Here is a 15,000-nt window from a genome sequence, read left to right on the forward strand (position 1 = left end):
CACAGACATACACACACACACAGACACACACACACAGACACACACACACACACACACACACGGACATCTGATGCTGCTGGAATGCCTGGGCCTTCATCAGATGCCAAGCAGGCAGGCGACCCCGACTGACTTCATTATGATGCACAGGGTCACACACACACACACACACACACACACACACACACACACACACACACACACACAGACACACATAGACATACACACACACACACACACACATGCACACATGCACACACGCATGCGGCAGAGGAGTGGAGGTCCCCAGACAGTCATAAACGCTTTGGGGGGGCTGATATGCTGTTCCATTTCGATTCATTCATTTGGCAGACATGTTACCTCCAAATGGACATCCTAGTGAGCTGGAAGACATGAAGAGCACTCAGCAGGGCACATTGCTGTGGATTCTGTAAAGCTTTCTGATTCACAACTAGGCTCAAATGTTACATACTTGAGAGAATAAGAAATGGGTGAGCGAGGCAATAGGCCTACAGATAGAAATTAGTATTTTTTTTCAATTTTTTTACTGGAAAAAACTCCATTTTGTGAGTTGTCTAGCTCTGTGCAGTGCTTATATTGTGGCAGTTGGCTATATAGACAAAACATTAATGATTATTTCAGTTTGTTGACTCAGTCGATTGTTATTTTCCACAATGAAACCACCAATTAACACAAGCTCGTATAACTAGCTAATTCATGGTATTCATTGCCCTGTTGTGTTTGAGAGTGCATCTCGTATAACTAGCTAATTCATGGGATTCATTGCCCTGTTGTGTTTGAGAGTGCATTTTAATATCACAACTGAGGTTTTGCAGAGCTGTCTCATAGAGGGAGGGTGAAAAGAAAAAATGTCTGACTGTAATGTAATGGTTAGTTACCATAGAAACCTGGAGAAATTTGGTCATGTCTGTTTGGCCCGCAGGTTATTGGAATGTTTGCTCGTGTCCACCATAACAGATCCAGCGGGCACGCGTGTCCACTGACACACACACACGCACACACACGCGTGTCCACTGACACACACACACGCACACACACGCGTGTCCACTGACAGGCTTGCTTTCCTCTGAGGTGCTCAATTGTCATTAGTGCTATATGTCTTTGTTTACATATTTGTTTAATTGATACTGCCTCAAACTAAGGAGATATGTTAATCTGCATCACTACAGATTGTGGCGATGTAGGTGTTATATTATAAATATATGTATTATGTATAAATATATTAGGTATTTTTAAGTATGTGTCTGGTTTATATAAACAGGGACACTACTGTACTACTGGTCATTAGGGCAGTCCGTCTGACCGTGGAGGGGAACTGAATCTGCTCGGTCTGCAGACGACTCTCAGACGACTCTTGCAGGACTGGACTGGCCTCGCCTCTCATTTCAAGGGCTGTTGATTTCCTGAACGGCAAAACAGAGCACACAACCAAATGAAATGCATTAGCACTCAGATGTCTCATCAGCCCAGCCACCCCACCTCTGTCTGTCTTCTCTCTCTTCTAACTCCCTTTCTCTCTCTCTCTCTCTCTCTCTCTCTCCTTTTCTCTCCTCTCTCCTAACCCTAACATCATCTCTCTCTCTCTCTCTCTCTCTCCTTTTCTCCCTTGTTCTCTTGGCAGGATCACCCAGACTATGATGGCTCTCTGTGCCAGGCCTTTGTGCAGGATGTGTGTGACGAGACGGCCTCCTTCCCTTTCCCCCCGTGCAGCCTTGACGTCATCCTGCTGGTCTTTGTGCTTTGTGCTCTTCAGCCCCATAGGTAGGTGAGGGTCTAAAGGGGGGGTGGGGGGGGGGTCAAACCCAAGAGCGCCTGCTCTCATCCGTCAACCTGACATCAGTCTCCCCTCCCCCCACTTCTCCGCTTTCTCTGAGCTTTCTCCAGCAGAGCACACCCGGTCGCAAGGCGTTCTGGGTAGAACAGGCACAACCCCGATCCGTGCCAGATTTGTGCCAGATTGGTCTCTGAGACCATTGCATTCTGGGTATTGCATACTAGCTTCATCTCATTGCAGCGACGATTGAATTGCCCATGTATCCATTTCCAACGCCCAGACCTATCATAAAGCAGAAGTATGATTTTTATTACCGTTTCAATACAGTGGTCATTTCTGTCCAGGGGTCGTAGATTAGGTGGAGCCCTCCAGGCTTTGAACAAAGGAGGAAGTGCGGAGAGAGGAGAGGAGGGTACCAGGATGGAGGGAACCAGGATGGAGGGATAAAGAGGAGAGGGTGGGAGAGGGGATGGGATGGAGAGGAGAGGACGGATTTGGGTGCTAAGGAGACAAAGGACGGGAGAGAGACAGAAAGGGGGATAGAGGGATAGAGGGATAGAGAGACGAGGATAAGAGGGATAGAGGGATAGCGAGATGAGGAGAAGGGAAGAGGCATGGGGATAGAGGGATAGAGAGATGAGGAGAAGGGAAGAGGCATGGGGATAGAGGGATAGAGAGATGAGGAGAAGGGAAGAGGCATGGGGAACTGAAGCTGAATTGAAGGAATATAGGAAAAGAGGGGAGGAGAACGGAGAGATGAGGAGACATTGGAAGGGAGGGATAGAGAGGGACAGGAGGACAGTAAGGGTGGAAGGGAGATGGGGTGTGGGGTGGAGAATGAGGGATAGAAAGAAGAACGGAGGAGGATAGAGGCAGGGGGGAAGGAGTGCTGGAATGGAGGACTACAGGAGAGCGAGAGGAAGAGAGGAGAGCAGGGCAGGGCAGGGGAGAGGTAGTGGGAGCGGTGCCTGCTGTTCGTTATAATGAGCAGTGACATTTTCTCTTGGCTGGGAAGCCGCTGTAGATGGCTGCTGATTAGGGGGCTGACTGCCCACTGCCAAGAGCCCAGGCCGCCCGGCACACTAATACGCTTCCCTCCTACCATTCCTTCACTTTCATCCATCGCTCACCTTTCTCTCTCTCTCCCTCTCTCTCTGTCTCACTATATTTTCATCTGTTTGCCCTCTCCTCTCTTGTCTGGTCCTCTGTCCCTTTGTTCTTCCTTACTTCCTATTTCTCCCTCTCTTTCCCATTTGCTCTCTCACTTCTCTCCCCCTCTCCCTCTCCCTCTCTCTCTCACTTCTCTCCCCCTCTCTTTCTCCCTCTCTCTCTCTCTCACTCCTCGCCCCCTCTCCTTCTCCCTCTCTCTCTCTCACTCCTCTCCCCCTCCCTCTGTCTTTCCCTGTCTCTTCTGTTTCTCTCTTGCTTTTCCTCCTGTATGCACTCCCTCCCTCTCTTCTCTCAAATAGCTTTATTGGCATGACCGATCATGTACAGGGATACCAAAGTAGAGTCTCTTTTTTTATAAAACAATCTCTCTTTCTCTCTCTCTCCTTCCCTCCCTCTCTGTCTATACTCCCTGTCTTTCTCAGTGTTTTTTGTCCTCCTGTTGTTTTCTGTAAAACCGTAATATTTACATGATGACTTTGAAATTACTTTATCATGTGAAGAAGGTCTGGTGGTGTGTGGGGAGGTATCTTCCACCCTGGACCACCCCCACCCCTCCCAAACACACACACACACGCACACACACACACCTCCTTCCTCTGATTGGTCATAATGATTCATGTGAACCTGCTTTCCATGGCAGGCCTAATCATTGGCTCTCCCCTCATGGAAATCTGAATGTAAACACATACATAAACAAACAATAAGGAAAACAATAGCCCTCGGGTCATTCATACTTTAATATGAGAGAGAGAGAGAGAGAGAGTTGTTTATGACCTTGTTGTGGATGAGAGATAGAGAGAGATGCATGTTCTTTGTTGTCGACCAATGATTGGGCGTGTTGGGGAAAGCCTGTTTGTATGGAGGGACAGTGATTAGTAGAGAGGAGAACAGCCCCTGCTACCTACATTTACATTAGCACAACCTTGAGATTGGAAGACAAAGAAGAGAGAGAGGGAGAGAGAGAGAAAGAGGTAGAGAGGGAGGGAGAGACACACAAATGAGGAGAAGACAAAGTGTGTGCGTGTGAGTGTGTGTGTGTGTGTGTGTGCTCCATATGTCTGAGGGAGAGGGAGGCAGGGAGGAGAGAAAATGAGGCATCATAATCCATAATCATCACTAAAGGGGGGATCTGGTTGTTATGGCCCTGCTGTCTGGCCAATAGACAAGCAGGAAGGCAGTCAGCAGTCAGAGATCATTATGGGATGTCGGGCTAGGAAGAAAGAAAGGGGGAGACCAGAAACAAGTCCAGAGAGATGGACGGAGGGAGAGAGAAAGATGGAGAGAAGGACCTGGAGAGAGGGAGGGAGAGAGAGACTGAAAGAGAGTGAGGGCCCTATTTTAATGGTCTAAAACGGAAGTGTCTTTGCGCAAAACGCAATTCACTTTGTGGGCGGATCTCGGGCGCTGATGCTATTTTACCGGCGGGATATTTGACTGTTGCGCCCGACGCAAATCTAAAATGGGGTTGTCTGAAGTAGCTACATTAATTATGGGTGTGGTTTGGGCGTAACGTGCAATAAACCAATCAGAGCGTCATCTCACATTCCCTTTAACAACAGGCACGCTTGTTCCATAGCTGATTGCTATTATGGTGGCGTATTTGCCAGGCGCAGCCAGGAGCGTTCACAGCGCTATAATCACTGTTCAGTTGGGAACAGTTAGCTATTGATTTTTCATCTTGACAAAATGTAATACAGAATTGTCACAAAGACATACTTTCCGATGTTTTGGGATCATTCTCACTGAATCACGAGGTTATGAATGCATGGTGATATATTTGCAATGTACAATGTAATCTAACATTACCTCTCTATAGACAATGCATATCTTCTGTCAGTTAATCTCTTCTCTCCCGTGCTGCCGCTGGGGCATTTGGGTTAAATGGCATCGGCATGCAGTTCAACATCACGTCTCCTGAAGTCCTCTAACATTTCCTAATTTATGTCATCAACGCAATGTGTACGCTAGATTTATGCCTATTTTTTCACATGGACACCACACTGATTTCCCTCGAGTGGTAATATTTTTCTTTGAAATTATGTATGGTTTACAGAAATGGGAACTACATTGTATAGATGAGAGGAGCTAAGTGTGCGTTGCGCAGCACAGGCGGCCAAGCAAGGGCTTTGTTTAAGTTGACCTAACTTTAAACTCTGCACAGTATCCCATTAACTGCGTGACAGTAGACTATTTACAATATTTTCTGTAAAGCAGAGTTTGTAAACACATTATCATCAACTTAATTCACGCACAACATTTATTTGAGCAGGAGAGAGAATAACAATGAATGGATGCAGCAACTACAGAAATTGTACAGAAATTGTAACCATACTTGCTGCTTTCTTGTACTATCTGTTGCTGGTTAACAGCACATTGAAAAGCTGATTTAAGCTAATTCACTAACTCAAGACTTCAAGGCCATCATGGATATAAAACGTTTTTTGAAAATAACGAAAGGATGGAGGGAACATAGCAAAGCTTGGAGTTATTTCAGATGGGCTACAACAAGGTAGGCAAAATTATGGTGCTTAAAACCTTACACAACGGTAAATTGGAACAAAACTAAAAGTAACTTTAGCCTTTATAGGGCTGTAGCCTATAAAGTTGTCCAGATTAATAGGTCGTAATTAGGCGTTGTTGTAAAGATATTGCATGTAGATGTTGTACTATATAGGCTACTAAATATTTAGGTCACCAATGCACGAACAAAACCGGGAAATGGACAAATATTATCAAGGCTTTGAATGTTTCCGTCTGTGCACGGAGGTGTCTGTAGATTGGTGTGCAACGCATTCATTCATGCAGGCCTGTGGTCATGCACGCGCCCTTAAAATAGCATCTGCATTTTCGCCACAGACTTTAGACCAGGGAGTTCCTGGTCTGTGGCGGAATTGTTTTCTGAAACTGCAAAATATCAACAGTGAACGTTTGCGCCGGAACACGCCCCGTCTTTTCGCTGAACCGCCCCCGTGGGCGCAATCGAATTCCCTAATTTACAGGCATGTACCTGTGGAGGGAAAATTCCAATATGCGCTGACTGCAAAATAGGAAAGACAAACGCGCGAGTATACAAAGTCAATTGCGCCGGCACGGAAGATAGAGCCCTGAGTGTCACAGAGGAAGAGAGAGGGGGAATAGAAAGAGAGGGAGAGCAACAGAAAAGAGAGCGGTGAGCTGCTAGGATTTCAGTTGTGTGAATGGGCTCTCCAGAGTCAGGAAGCTAATGCATTTTGGCCCAAATCACGTCAGCCACAACAAGGTCATAAACAACTCTCTCTCTCTCTCTCTCTCTCTCTCTCTCTCTCTCTCTCTCTCTCTCTCTCTCTCTTTCCCTCTCTCCACTGCAGTAATTTCACTCCTTCTCCCCCCTCTCTTATTCTTTTTCTTTTTCCGTTGCAAGTTTCTAAGACTCCTCATTCATTTAGCCAGGTTTTGTTCTCTCCAAATCTGTCTTTGTTACATCCCTCTCTTCTTTCCTTTCTCTCTCACTCTATTTCTGTTTATCTCTCTCTCCTTCTTTCTCTATCTCCTGTCATCCCACTCTCTCTCTCACTCCCTCTTTCTGGTTCTCTCTCCCTCAGTGATTCTCACTCTCCTTCATTCAATGCCACATTCTTCCCCTCTCTCTTTCTTTCTCTCTCCCTCCCTCTCTCTCTCTCTCTCCCCTCTCTTCCTTTCTCTCTCTCTCTCTCTCTCCTCCCAGTTTGTAGATGGTCAGGGGCTTGTGCAAAAAGGAGAACAGCTGTTGTCGATGAACATCAGTTTGGACTTGGCAGTACTAATGATCGTGATTGGCTGTCCTTCCTCCCCCTCCTAACAGGGTCCAAGGCGTGGTGAACAGGCTGTCTAGCTACCTGAAGCCCGGTGGGGTTGTGCTGTTCCGCGATTATGGCAGATACGACCTGTCACAGCTGCGTTTCAAAAAAGGTGCTTCACTCATGATTTATGCACATCATAACGTTGGATTAAGTGCAGACGTGTGTGTGTGTGTGAGAGAGAGTGAGTGTGCATGTGTGTGTTCGTTATATTTTTTCACCATGGAAACACTCACACACAACTGTGATTTGAACTTTGGTCCTGTTAAATGAGACCAAGAAGAAAAATAAAAGAAACAATTGGAGGGCCCAACTCCCTACATGCACGGACACACACACACACACACACACACGCACACACACACACTCTCTAACTCTCTCTCACACACACACACACACACACACACACATACACACACAAACTCACACTCACACACTTGTAATCTTATCTGTTCTGTCCACACTGATGTGTTAAGAACTTTTATCAGTTCGGAAACACCTCTTTTGAAGGGAAAAAAAAAGGTCTCGTTTACACACAAATACACAGACATCTGAACATTAATATTATTAATGGGACTGAAACTAACATAACTTCCTTAGGTTAGCACGAGCAGGCAATAAGCTTGAGCATTAATAAACTATAACTACTGATACTGTAGAAGTTTATTATTCATTGATGTTAGCTATTGAATATCTTCTCTGAGTGAATTAGTAAGCAGTATTTGATGTGTTTGGTGTGTTTAGTGGTGTTGTGTGTTCTGTGTGAATAAACAGGCCAGTGTTTCTCAGAGAATTTCTACACAAGACGCGACGGGACATGTGTGTACTTCTTCACCAAAGGTAAGTTCTCTCCAAACCTTCTCCCAGTAGAGAATGACTTTAGTTATGACCTGTTCTGTTGAGAATATCCAATCTACCAGCTACAATAGAGGAAGTGGACCCAAAGATAGTACGAGTGAAGTCATCAAAGTGCACCCTTTAATGTTCTCACGATATGTATATTTATGGTTCTCACACTAGCAGGGTTTCATATTCTAGAATTAGAATGTATGATGATATGTGAACTTGCATTCCAACACAGTTTTAGAATCAAAAATCATTTGTATCGTTTGTATGCTTCTATCAAGGCTACATTCCTAAGATTTCCACTTCCGCATTTCACAAAGGGACAGTTGTGTATGAAATCCCCCTCACAATGCATAGAAAGACCCATGCAGAAAAAATGGCTGACGTGTGTGTGTGTGTGGTGTGTGTGTGTGGTGTGTGTGTGTGGTGTGTGTGTGTGTGTGTGTGTGTGTGTGTTTTTGTGTGCGCTTGCCCTTGATTGGCTGCTTACAGAGGAAGTTCATGACTTATTCAGCGCTGCCGGTCTGGAGGAGGTGCAGAACCTAGAGGACCGCCGGCTGCAGGTCAACAGAGCCAAGAAGGTGGTGATGCGCCGCGTATGGATGCAGAGCAAGTTCCGGAAACCTCTCGAGCCACCACAGACTGTAACAGACCACTAACACACACATACACACACACAGACACATACACACACACACACACACACACACACACACACACACACATACACACACACACACACACACACACACACACACACACACACACACACACACAGGCCAGCTAACAGACTGACTAGAAGACCACTGACACACACACACACACACACACACACACACACACAGCCTGGCTAACAGACTGGCCAAAAGACCTCAGCAGGAAGCCAAATCTACAAATGCATTTCTATTATGAACTTGTTATGCCTTTTAAGTTTGTGAACTTTTCATCATGATCATCAGAGGTTTTTGAAGCATATTTCTTGTATTTATTGAAAAGATTGCTCTTCCTGACATTTTCTGTGTAGCTCCCCAGTTTACAATGAATGAGCAGCTGCAGCCCCGATGCCATGAGAGCTCAGTAGATTATATGAAAAGTGAGATTTGCGTTTCTAAAGGTTTAATTATCGGGTATGAATATCTGCACACCTTGCCATTCAATTCTTTTGCAGCCATTTCCAAAAGTAATGACCAAAAGAATGAAAGAAAAGCGCAACACTCTCTTCTCATAAACATGCCAATGTTACTGTTAAAATTGATGAGTTATGAGTAGAAAGCTGTGCTGTGCCATTTCTTTCTCCATGGTTTATTACAACAAAAGAAAACCATGCAGGATTTATACATCTACAATGATCATAATAATTAAAAGATGTTTCAAATATGTGCATATGTTTGCTGTGTCCAGTATTTTATGGTATTTTGTCCTTAAGAGATGTAGATGGTGTCATACAGTATGCAATATCCAATTATTTGAAGCAGTTGTAACAACATATGCACTTCTCACCTAGATTAGTGACTCAAGGACTGCAATAATCTGCAATTAATATGAGGTGTTAAATTGAGACTGTTATATGGTAGAGTCAGAAGGAAAAAATCATGAATCACAATTTGTAGTGCAACTATACAATATTAAGTTGGAAAAACAAATAGGCTACTAAAGTGCAGCAGACAAAACTAAGGACAGCATCAAAAGGTCATCAGATGCCGATGCGAATAAGGATGCTGCAAAATTGCTTTCTGTCATATGTTTTTAGATGCCTTTGAGGTTTGAAAGTTTTTAATGCATAACAAACCAGAGACGCATACTGTTATTGGAGAGGTGCAGCTTTGTCTTGTGTATTAGTAGGTTTCAGGTCATGATAACAGACGGGGAGAGGCGCAAAGTAGGTTAAGATGACACTGCACTGAAAATGGGAAGATAGCCTAATGGTTAATAATATGATGCATGTTATTAAAGGCTTGAAGGGGGAGAAGGAACTGGCTTCACTGTGTGGGGACAAGGACCCTCTGGGTTATATGTTGTTTGGACAAAGCAAGGAAAAAAACTTTTGATACAGCAGTAGCCTACAGAATACATAGGATTACATGTTTGAGGGGAACAACATGCAATTATTTCATGGATGTTGATTTCCCCTAATAGTATAGGGCAAATGGTTTCACAGTAGCCTGACACATGCATACGGTGTGACACATGCATACATGATTAGCTCATATTGGTTATCTTCACAGTTGCACACGTAATCAATGATGTTTACCATGTTACGTCACGAGTTTTCGGCTAGACTTTTTTTCCACCGGAGGCGATGCTATTTGGGTGCATGAACCTCGCGATATTGTTTCAACAAACGATGGATGACGTTCTATGTTCTGGTTATTCTCATAAGACAATTTAGACGCACTGCAGAGGCGTATGGAGGTTTGTGTCCCAAAATGTGAACTTTCATACAATTCTATGATCGGTGGTTGTTGTTTTATAGATTTTAAGAACAGATTTTGTGGTTTCCGTGTCCAGGTCACTGACAGTGATGCTCGTCTATGTTTGCTCTGTCGTTCCAAAAAGTAGCTTGATGAGTGTCCAAAGTAACAGTGGAAGTGGTGGAAGTTTAGAGGGGACGCCATCTTGGTCCCAGCTCTCCACGTCCCCAACACCGGGGCTGCTTTCTCAGCAACACAGTGCAGCACTGGCGAAGGCCAAGGAAGGTAACGTATAATGATATTGTTCTAACAAGTCTGCTCTTTTGGTTTCTTGGCGTGTTTTGTTCTACGTGCATCGGATGGAAAGAAAATCTGTCTCAACCGAGTTCTGCCGAGGCCACCGAGACCTATGAGCTAGTTAGCTGGCTAGCAAGCTAGCTCGCTAGCTCGCTAGCTACTGTAGTACAGTGCAGCTACTCCTGCTAGGTGTCCGTGTAATATGGAGAATCAAGTAAAAAAAAAGAACATCAATGGGCTAACGTTATAGCTACAGAGAAGGTTGCTTTGCTGGCGATAAATACAAGAAGAGTTGTGTTGGTTGCATTGATGTTGCAGGATAAAAATGTGTTAGAAATTGCGCTTAACGTTATCCCACTGTGTAGTTTTACAGCTTTCGAGTAATAGTGGGACTTGGAAACAGTCATGTTAGTCCTCGTACTTGCTAGCAAAGATGTCTGATGATTAAAAAGGGTCGGGTCTTTTGACATCATGGTGGACTTCTGAATATTGTTTTACGAGGAGTTATGAGTGATGTATCCGGGAAAACTTTTCTGTTTATGAAATCAACATTTATCACATTGTTGCTGCTTTGTATTGGTAATGGTGGTCGACTCGCAACCCTCGTCGCCTTTTTTGGCATGGAGTGGAGATGACACCTTTCTAATTACATGAGTAGGCTATGCTGTCATGCATGCACCCTGCTGTGTCGTGATATGAAGAGGATTGTTAACGTAAATTGCACCGAATTAATGAATTAAATTATTTTCAAGTAGGCTAGCTAATAATGTTGCTCAGGGAGTTCATCATCTCCACTACCCAGCGTTTTGAATGTGTCAAGGTGTCTATACCCCCAAATCATACACTTGTCATGGAGTATCCATGCTACTGTCTATGGACTGTTTGGGAGCAGTCGCCCTCTGACATGCCTCTGTCATCTCAACGAGTTTTAACCTGCGCTTTGCTAACACATTTGGGAGTCTTGATATTGATGTCACATGCTAGGTTACTGTGTGTCATTTTTTTTTTCTTCTCTATAGGAAAAGATCAGTCTTTTGTTTAAGGCAGTGCACTTTTGGGCAGTCTGTTTTGAGCATTTTGGAAGTTTTTTCCCCCTTGCTTTTTTTATTCAACGTATTGACATGTTTTTTTTATTGCGTCCAACAAAAGTCAGGCAACATGACTCATTGTGTCAAGGCATTACCAAAAAGTGCCAGCGTGTTTATAGCAGAAATGTGGGTGTCAGTGGTTTGTGTTAATAGCCTTTTTGAAGTGCATGCTCATGTAGACATTGTGTGTGTGTGCACTGTTTTTTGCTTGGCTGTGCCAAGATATTTGTCCTACCTTCCACCAAGTATCTAGGCAAGAAAAGTGTGTGCTTGAGTCTACAATCTTTCTGTTGACTTCACTGCAGGGCAGCCAGTGTTGCTAGTTATTAATTTAGGTCTATGTTTCACAATTAAAATAAGATAACAACATCATTTCAATTGGGTTTGGTGGGCATTAGGCGACTTAGACACACACACACACACACACACACACACACACACTCTCCTCTGATGGGTCCATAGCAAGTGAGGGAAAATCCTCAAAGCTGTTCGTTTCCGTGCTGTTTTTCCTCCCAAGACGTAGCCAGGCAGCCAAGTGCTGTTTGCCACAAACAGGTGGGCATGCCCACAGCTGCCTCCCTCCTAGAACAGCACCGAGCTAAAATGACATGCCCAGCATTCTAAGGGTTCAACCGCTTGCCTGTGCAGGGGCTTACATTTGTTGCCTGTAAGTGCACTGAAGACTTATGCAGAATGCCAAAGAAAATGATGCCTTCTAGCATCTAGTGTGTGTGGGTTAGTGTTTGACTGAACAGGAAAGAAGGGTAGGAATAAAGATAAGATGACTGTAAGGAAGGGGGAGAGAGACAGAGTTTTATCCTTAAATCTAAAAATATATTCCAATCCGAAGGGTAGGCCTATTCAATTGGGCATGTTATTTTTCGCACCCGCTGTTTTATTTTGGTTATTTAGCAGAGAAGAGGCTAGCGTGTGCCCCGTAAATGCATCTAGTCTAGCTGTTGATGGTCAGGCTTTGGGAAGAATCTGTGTGTGTGTGTCACCTCTGGCTCTTTATGAAAGCCTGAAATGAATAATTTATCATTGCTGGAGCATTTCACCTCTGCCGGGCTTTGCCACCCCAGGCCCTCACCCAAATGGACATTCCCAAGCAGAACTCTCTTGTCCTCCTACTGTATCTCAGCAGGCTAGAGCCTTCTCTCTCTCTCTCCCTCCTGCTATCATTCTCTCCCTCCGTCACTCTCTCTGTCTCTCCTACCCTCTTACTTTCTCTCTCCATTCTGTGTTTTGCCTCTTTAATATGTGCCTCACTCCCGCTTGCTCTTGTCCTCTCTCTCTCTCTCTCTCTCTCTCTCTCTCTCTCACACACACACAAACTGCCACTTCTCTCCCTCTCTCGCTCTCTCTCACTCTCTCTCTCACAGCCACACTGGTAATTCTCTCTCTCTCTCTCACAGACACACTGGGTAACTCTCTCTCTCTCACACAGACACACTGGGTAATTCTCTCTCTCTCTCTCTCTCTCTCTCTCTCTCGGCTGCCATTTTGTGTTTCCCAGGGCTCTGGCCTCTCATCCATGTTGCGGCCGTATGGTAAGAAAGTTAGCTACTGCCTTTTGGCCGACACCACCGCTGCCGCCACACTCTGCCAGGAAATGTCTGCTCGTGGCCGGAAGGATCTCCGTGGGCCCCGGGATTGGCTGGCGGGAGCGCCCATCATATAGTTCTGTCAGCCCCTTGGTCAGTGATTGGCAGAAAAGCTGATGGCTCTCTCAGAATGACAGACAGGTATCAGAGAGCGATTGATGGACAAGCCCACAACGCTGTGTGTACATAACGTGTGTGCAGTGTGCATCAGCAGCTATGATTAACTGGCCTTGTGTGTGTAAGAGAGAGAGTGTCGTTATGAAACCACTACGATAACCTTTCTCTCTGCCACCTAATGATGGCAGTTACACAACCGCACTTTTGGGATGTGCCCCCTGCAGAGTTTCCTTGGGTCATGTTCAGTGTGAGCGGCTTGGCTGGAGGTGCCCCTGTTCTGGCATCGGAGGCAGCAAGAATCGTTCTCAAACGTCACTGACGCTTTGTGTCTGTCCACACTAGAACTCAACCCCAGAGTTCTCAAACGTCACTGACGCTTTGTGCCTGTCCACACTAGAACTTAACCCCAGAGTTCTCAAACGTCACTGACGCTTTGTGCCTGTCCACACTAGAACTTAACCCCAGAGTTTTCAAAAGTCTCTGACAGTTTCCTTTCGTCCTCACTAGAAACGCAACCAGAGTTTTCGGCAGACTTTGTAAAACGCAACTAGTGGCAAACGTGTTTTCTCTGAAAAGTTGCATTTGAAAGATTTTGTGTAAACATTCCATTTCAGCTCAACCCTTTGTCCATCTCCCCTGCATGTTCACGGAAAAACACCTCCTCAAGCTGTGTGCGAGTGTTCACAAATGTTCACAGGAAATGTTTGCCTATGTTTGTCAATTTGAACGCACCTCAGGCGTAAACATGGCAGAATTGTAGCTTTGGAAATGTAATATAGTGGATCATGTGGCTATGCACATGCTAATGTCCACACAAACACTGTTCTAGGACCAGCTTGGGTGTTCTCGGGATCAGGTGTGTGAGTGTGTAAAGGTGTGTTCTCGGGATCAGGTGTGTGAGTGTGTTCTTGGGATTAGGTGTGTGAGTGTGTAAAGGTGTGTTCTTGGGATCAGGTGTGTGAGTGTGTTCTCGGGATCAGGTGTGTGAGTATGTTCTCGGGATCAGGTGTGTGAGTGTGTTCTCAGGATCAGGTGTGTGAGTGTGTAAAGGTGTATTCTCGGGATCAGGTGTGTGAGCGTGTTCTCGGGATCAGGTGTGTGAGTGTGTTCTCGGGATCAGGTGTGTGAGTGTGTAAAGGTGTATTCTTGGGATCAGGTGTGTGAGTGTGTTCTCGGGATCAGGTGTGTGAGTGTGTAAAGGTGTATTCTCGGGATCAGGTGTGTGAGTGTGTAAAGGTGTATTCTCGGGATCAGGTGTGTGAGTGTGTTCTCGGGATCAGGTGTGTGAGTGTGTAGAGGTGTATTCTTGGGATCAGGTGTGTGTGTGTTCTCGGGATCAGGTGTGTGAGTGTGTAGAGGTGTGGAAAGGTGATGGATAGTAAAAGTGATTGTGTGACTTAGGAGAGGAACCAAAATGGAGGGGTTGACGTCAATCGGCATGTGGAGACCTAAAAAAAAAGGAGCACAGAGGTTATACCTTTATTCTCTTGTTGAGAGAGGGAGAGAAGGAGAGAGGGAGGGAGGTACGGAGGGAGGGAAGGGGAGTGATACAAAGAAAGGTGGGAGAGAAGGAGGCAAACAGGAACAGAGACGGAGTGAAAAATGGGCAGGTGTGTGTGTGTGAGAGAGAGAGAGATATGGAGAGAGGCTGTGTGTGTGTGAGAGAGAGAGAGATATGGAGAGAGGCACACTTTTTTTTCTGGCAAATAAGGGTAGAGACGTTCCTAGGAGACGTGTGTGTGTGTGTGTGTGTGTGTGCACACGTGTGCGTGTGTGCGCGCGCTCATATGTTGGCTTGAGTCGTATGACACGGTGATTTGCCATTGATCCCGTCCCTCCTGTGGGTGCCTCCTGTATTTA

The 15,000-nt window shown here is 45.2% G+C and overlaps 2 protein-coding genes across 3 annotated transcripts in view; both read left to right on the top strand.

The window, feature by feature from the left end:
- mettl8 (methyltransferase 8, methylcytidine) overlaps window positions 1-9,004 on the top strand; it is a 17,760-nt gene extending 8,756 nt beyond the window's left edge. The window contains exons 7-10 of the mRNA XM_076264138.1: window positions 1,640-1,779; window positions 6,783-6,889; window positions 7,552-7,617; window positions 8,116-9,004. Coding sequence (XP_076120253.1) covers window positions 1,640-1,779; window positions 6,783-6,889; window positions 7,552-7,617; window positions 8,116-8,282 — 480 coding nt within the window. The 3' untranslated portion in view covers window positions 8,283-9,004. The remainder of the gene's footprint in view (window positions 1-1,639; window positions 1,780-6,782; window positions 6,890-7,551; window positions 7,618-8,115) is intronic.
- Window positions 9,005-9,909: 905 nt separating this feature from the next.
- The window catches only part of LOC143100724 (serine/threonine-protein kinase tousled-like 1-B), a 56,830-nt gene continuing 51,739 nt past the window's right edge, over window positions 9,910-15,000 (top strand). Inside the window, exons 1-2 of one of the 2 annotated variants that reach the window (XM_076264141.1) lie at window positions 9,910-10,035; window positions 10,180-10,319. In XM_076264141.1, the coding sequence (XP_076120256.1) occupies window positions 10,187-10,319 (133 nt within the window). In that variant the 5' untranslated portion in view covers window positions 9,910-10,035; window positions 10,180-10,186. The remainder of the gene's footprint in view (window positions 10,036-10,179; window positions 10,320-15,000) is intronic. The other variant, XM_076264140.1, reaches the window with a different exon arrangement.

The sequence above is a fragment of the Alosa pseudoharengus genome, unplaced genomic scaffold (assembly GCF_046254945.1).
Source record: "Alosa pseudoharengus isolate Yale_2024_CS ecotype anadromous, Long Island Sound unplaced genomic scaffold, YU_APseudo_1.1 YU_APseudo_1.1_scf_3, whole genome shotgun sequence".
In the NCBI taxonomy this organism is placed as follows: domain Eukaryota; kingdom Metazoa; phylum Chordata; class Actinopteri; order Clupeiformes; family Clupeidae; genus Alosa; species Alosa pseudoharengus.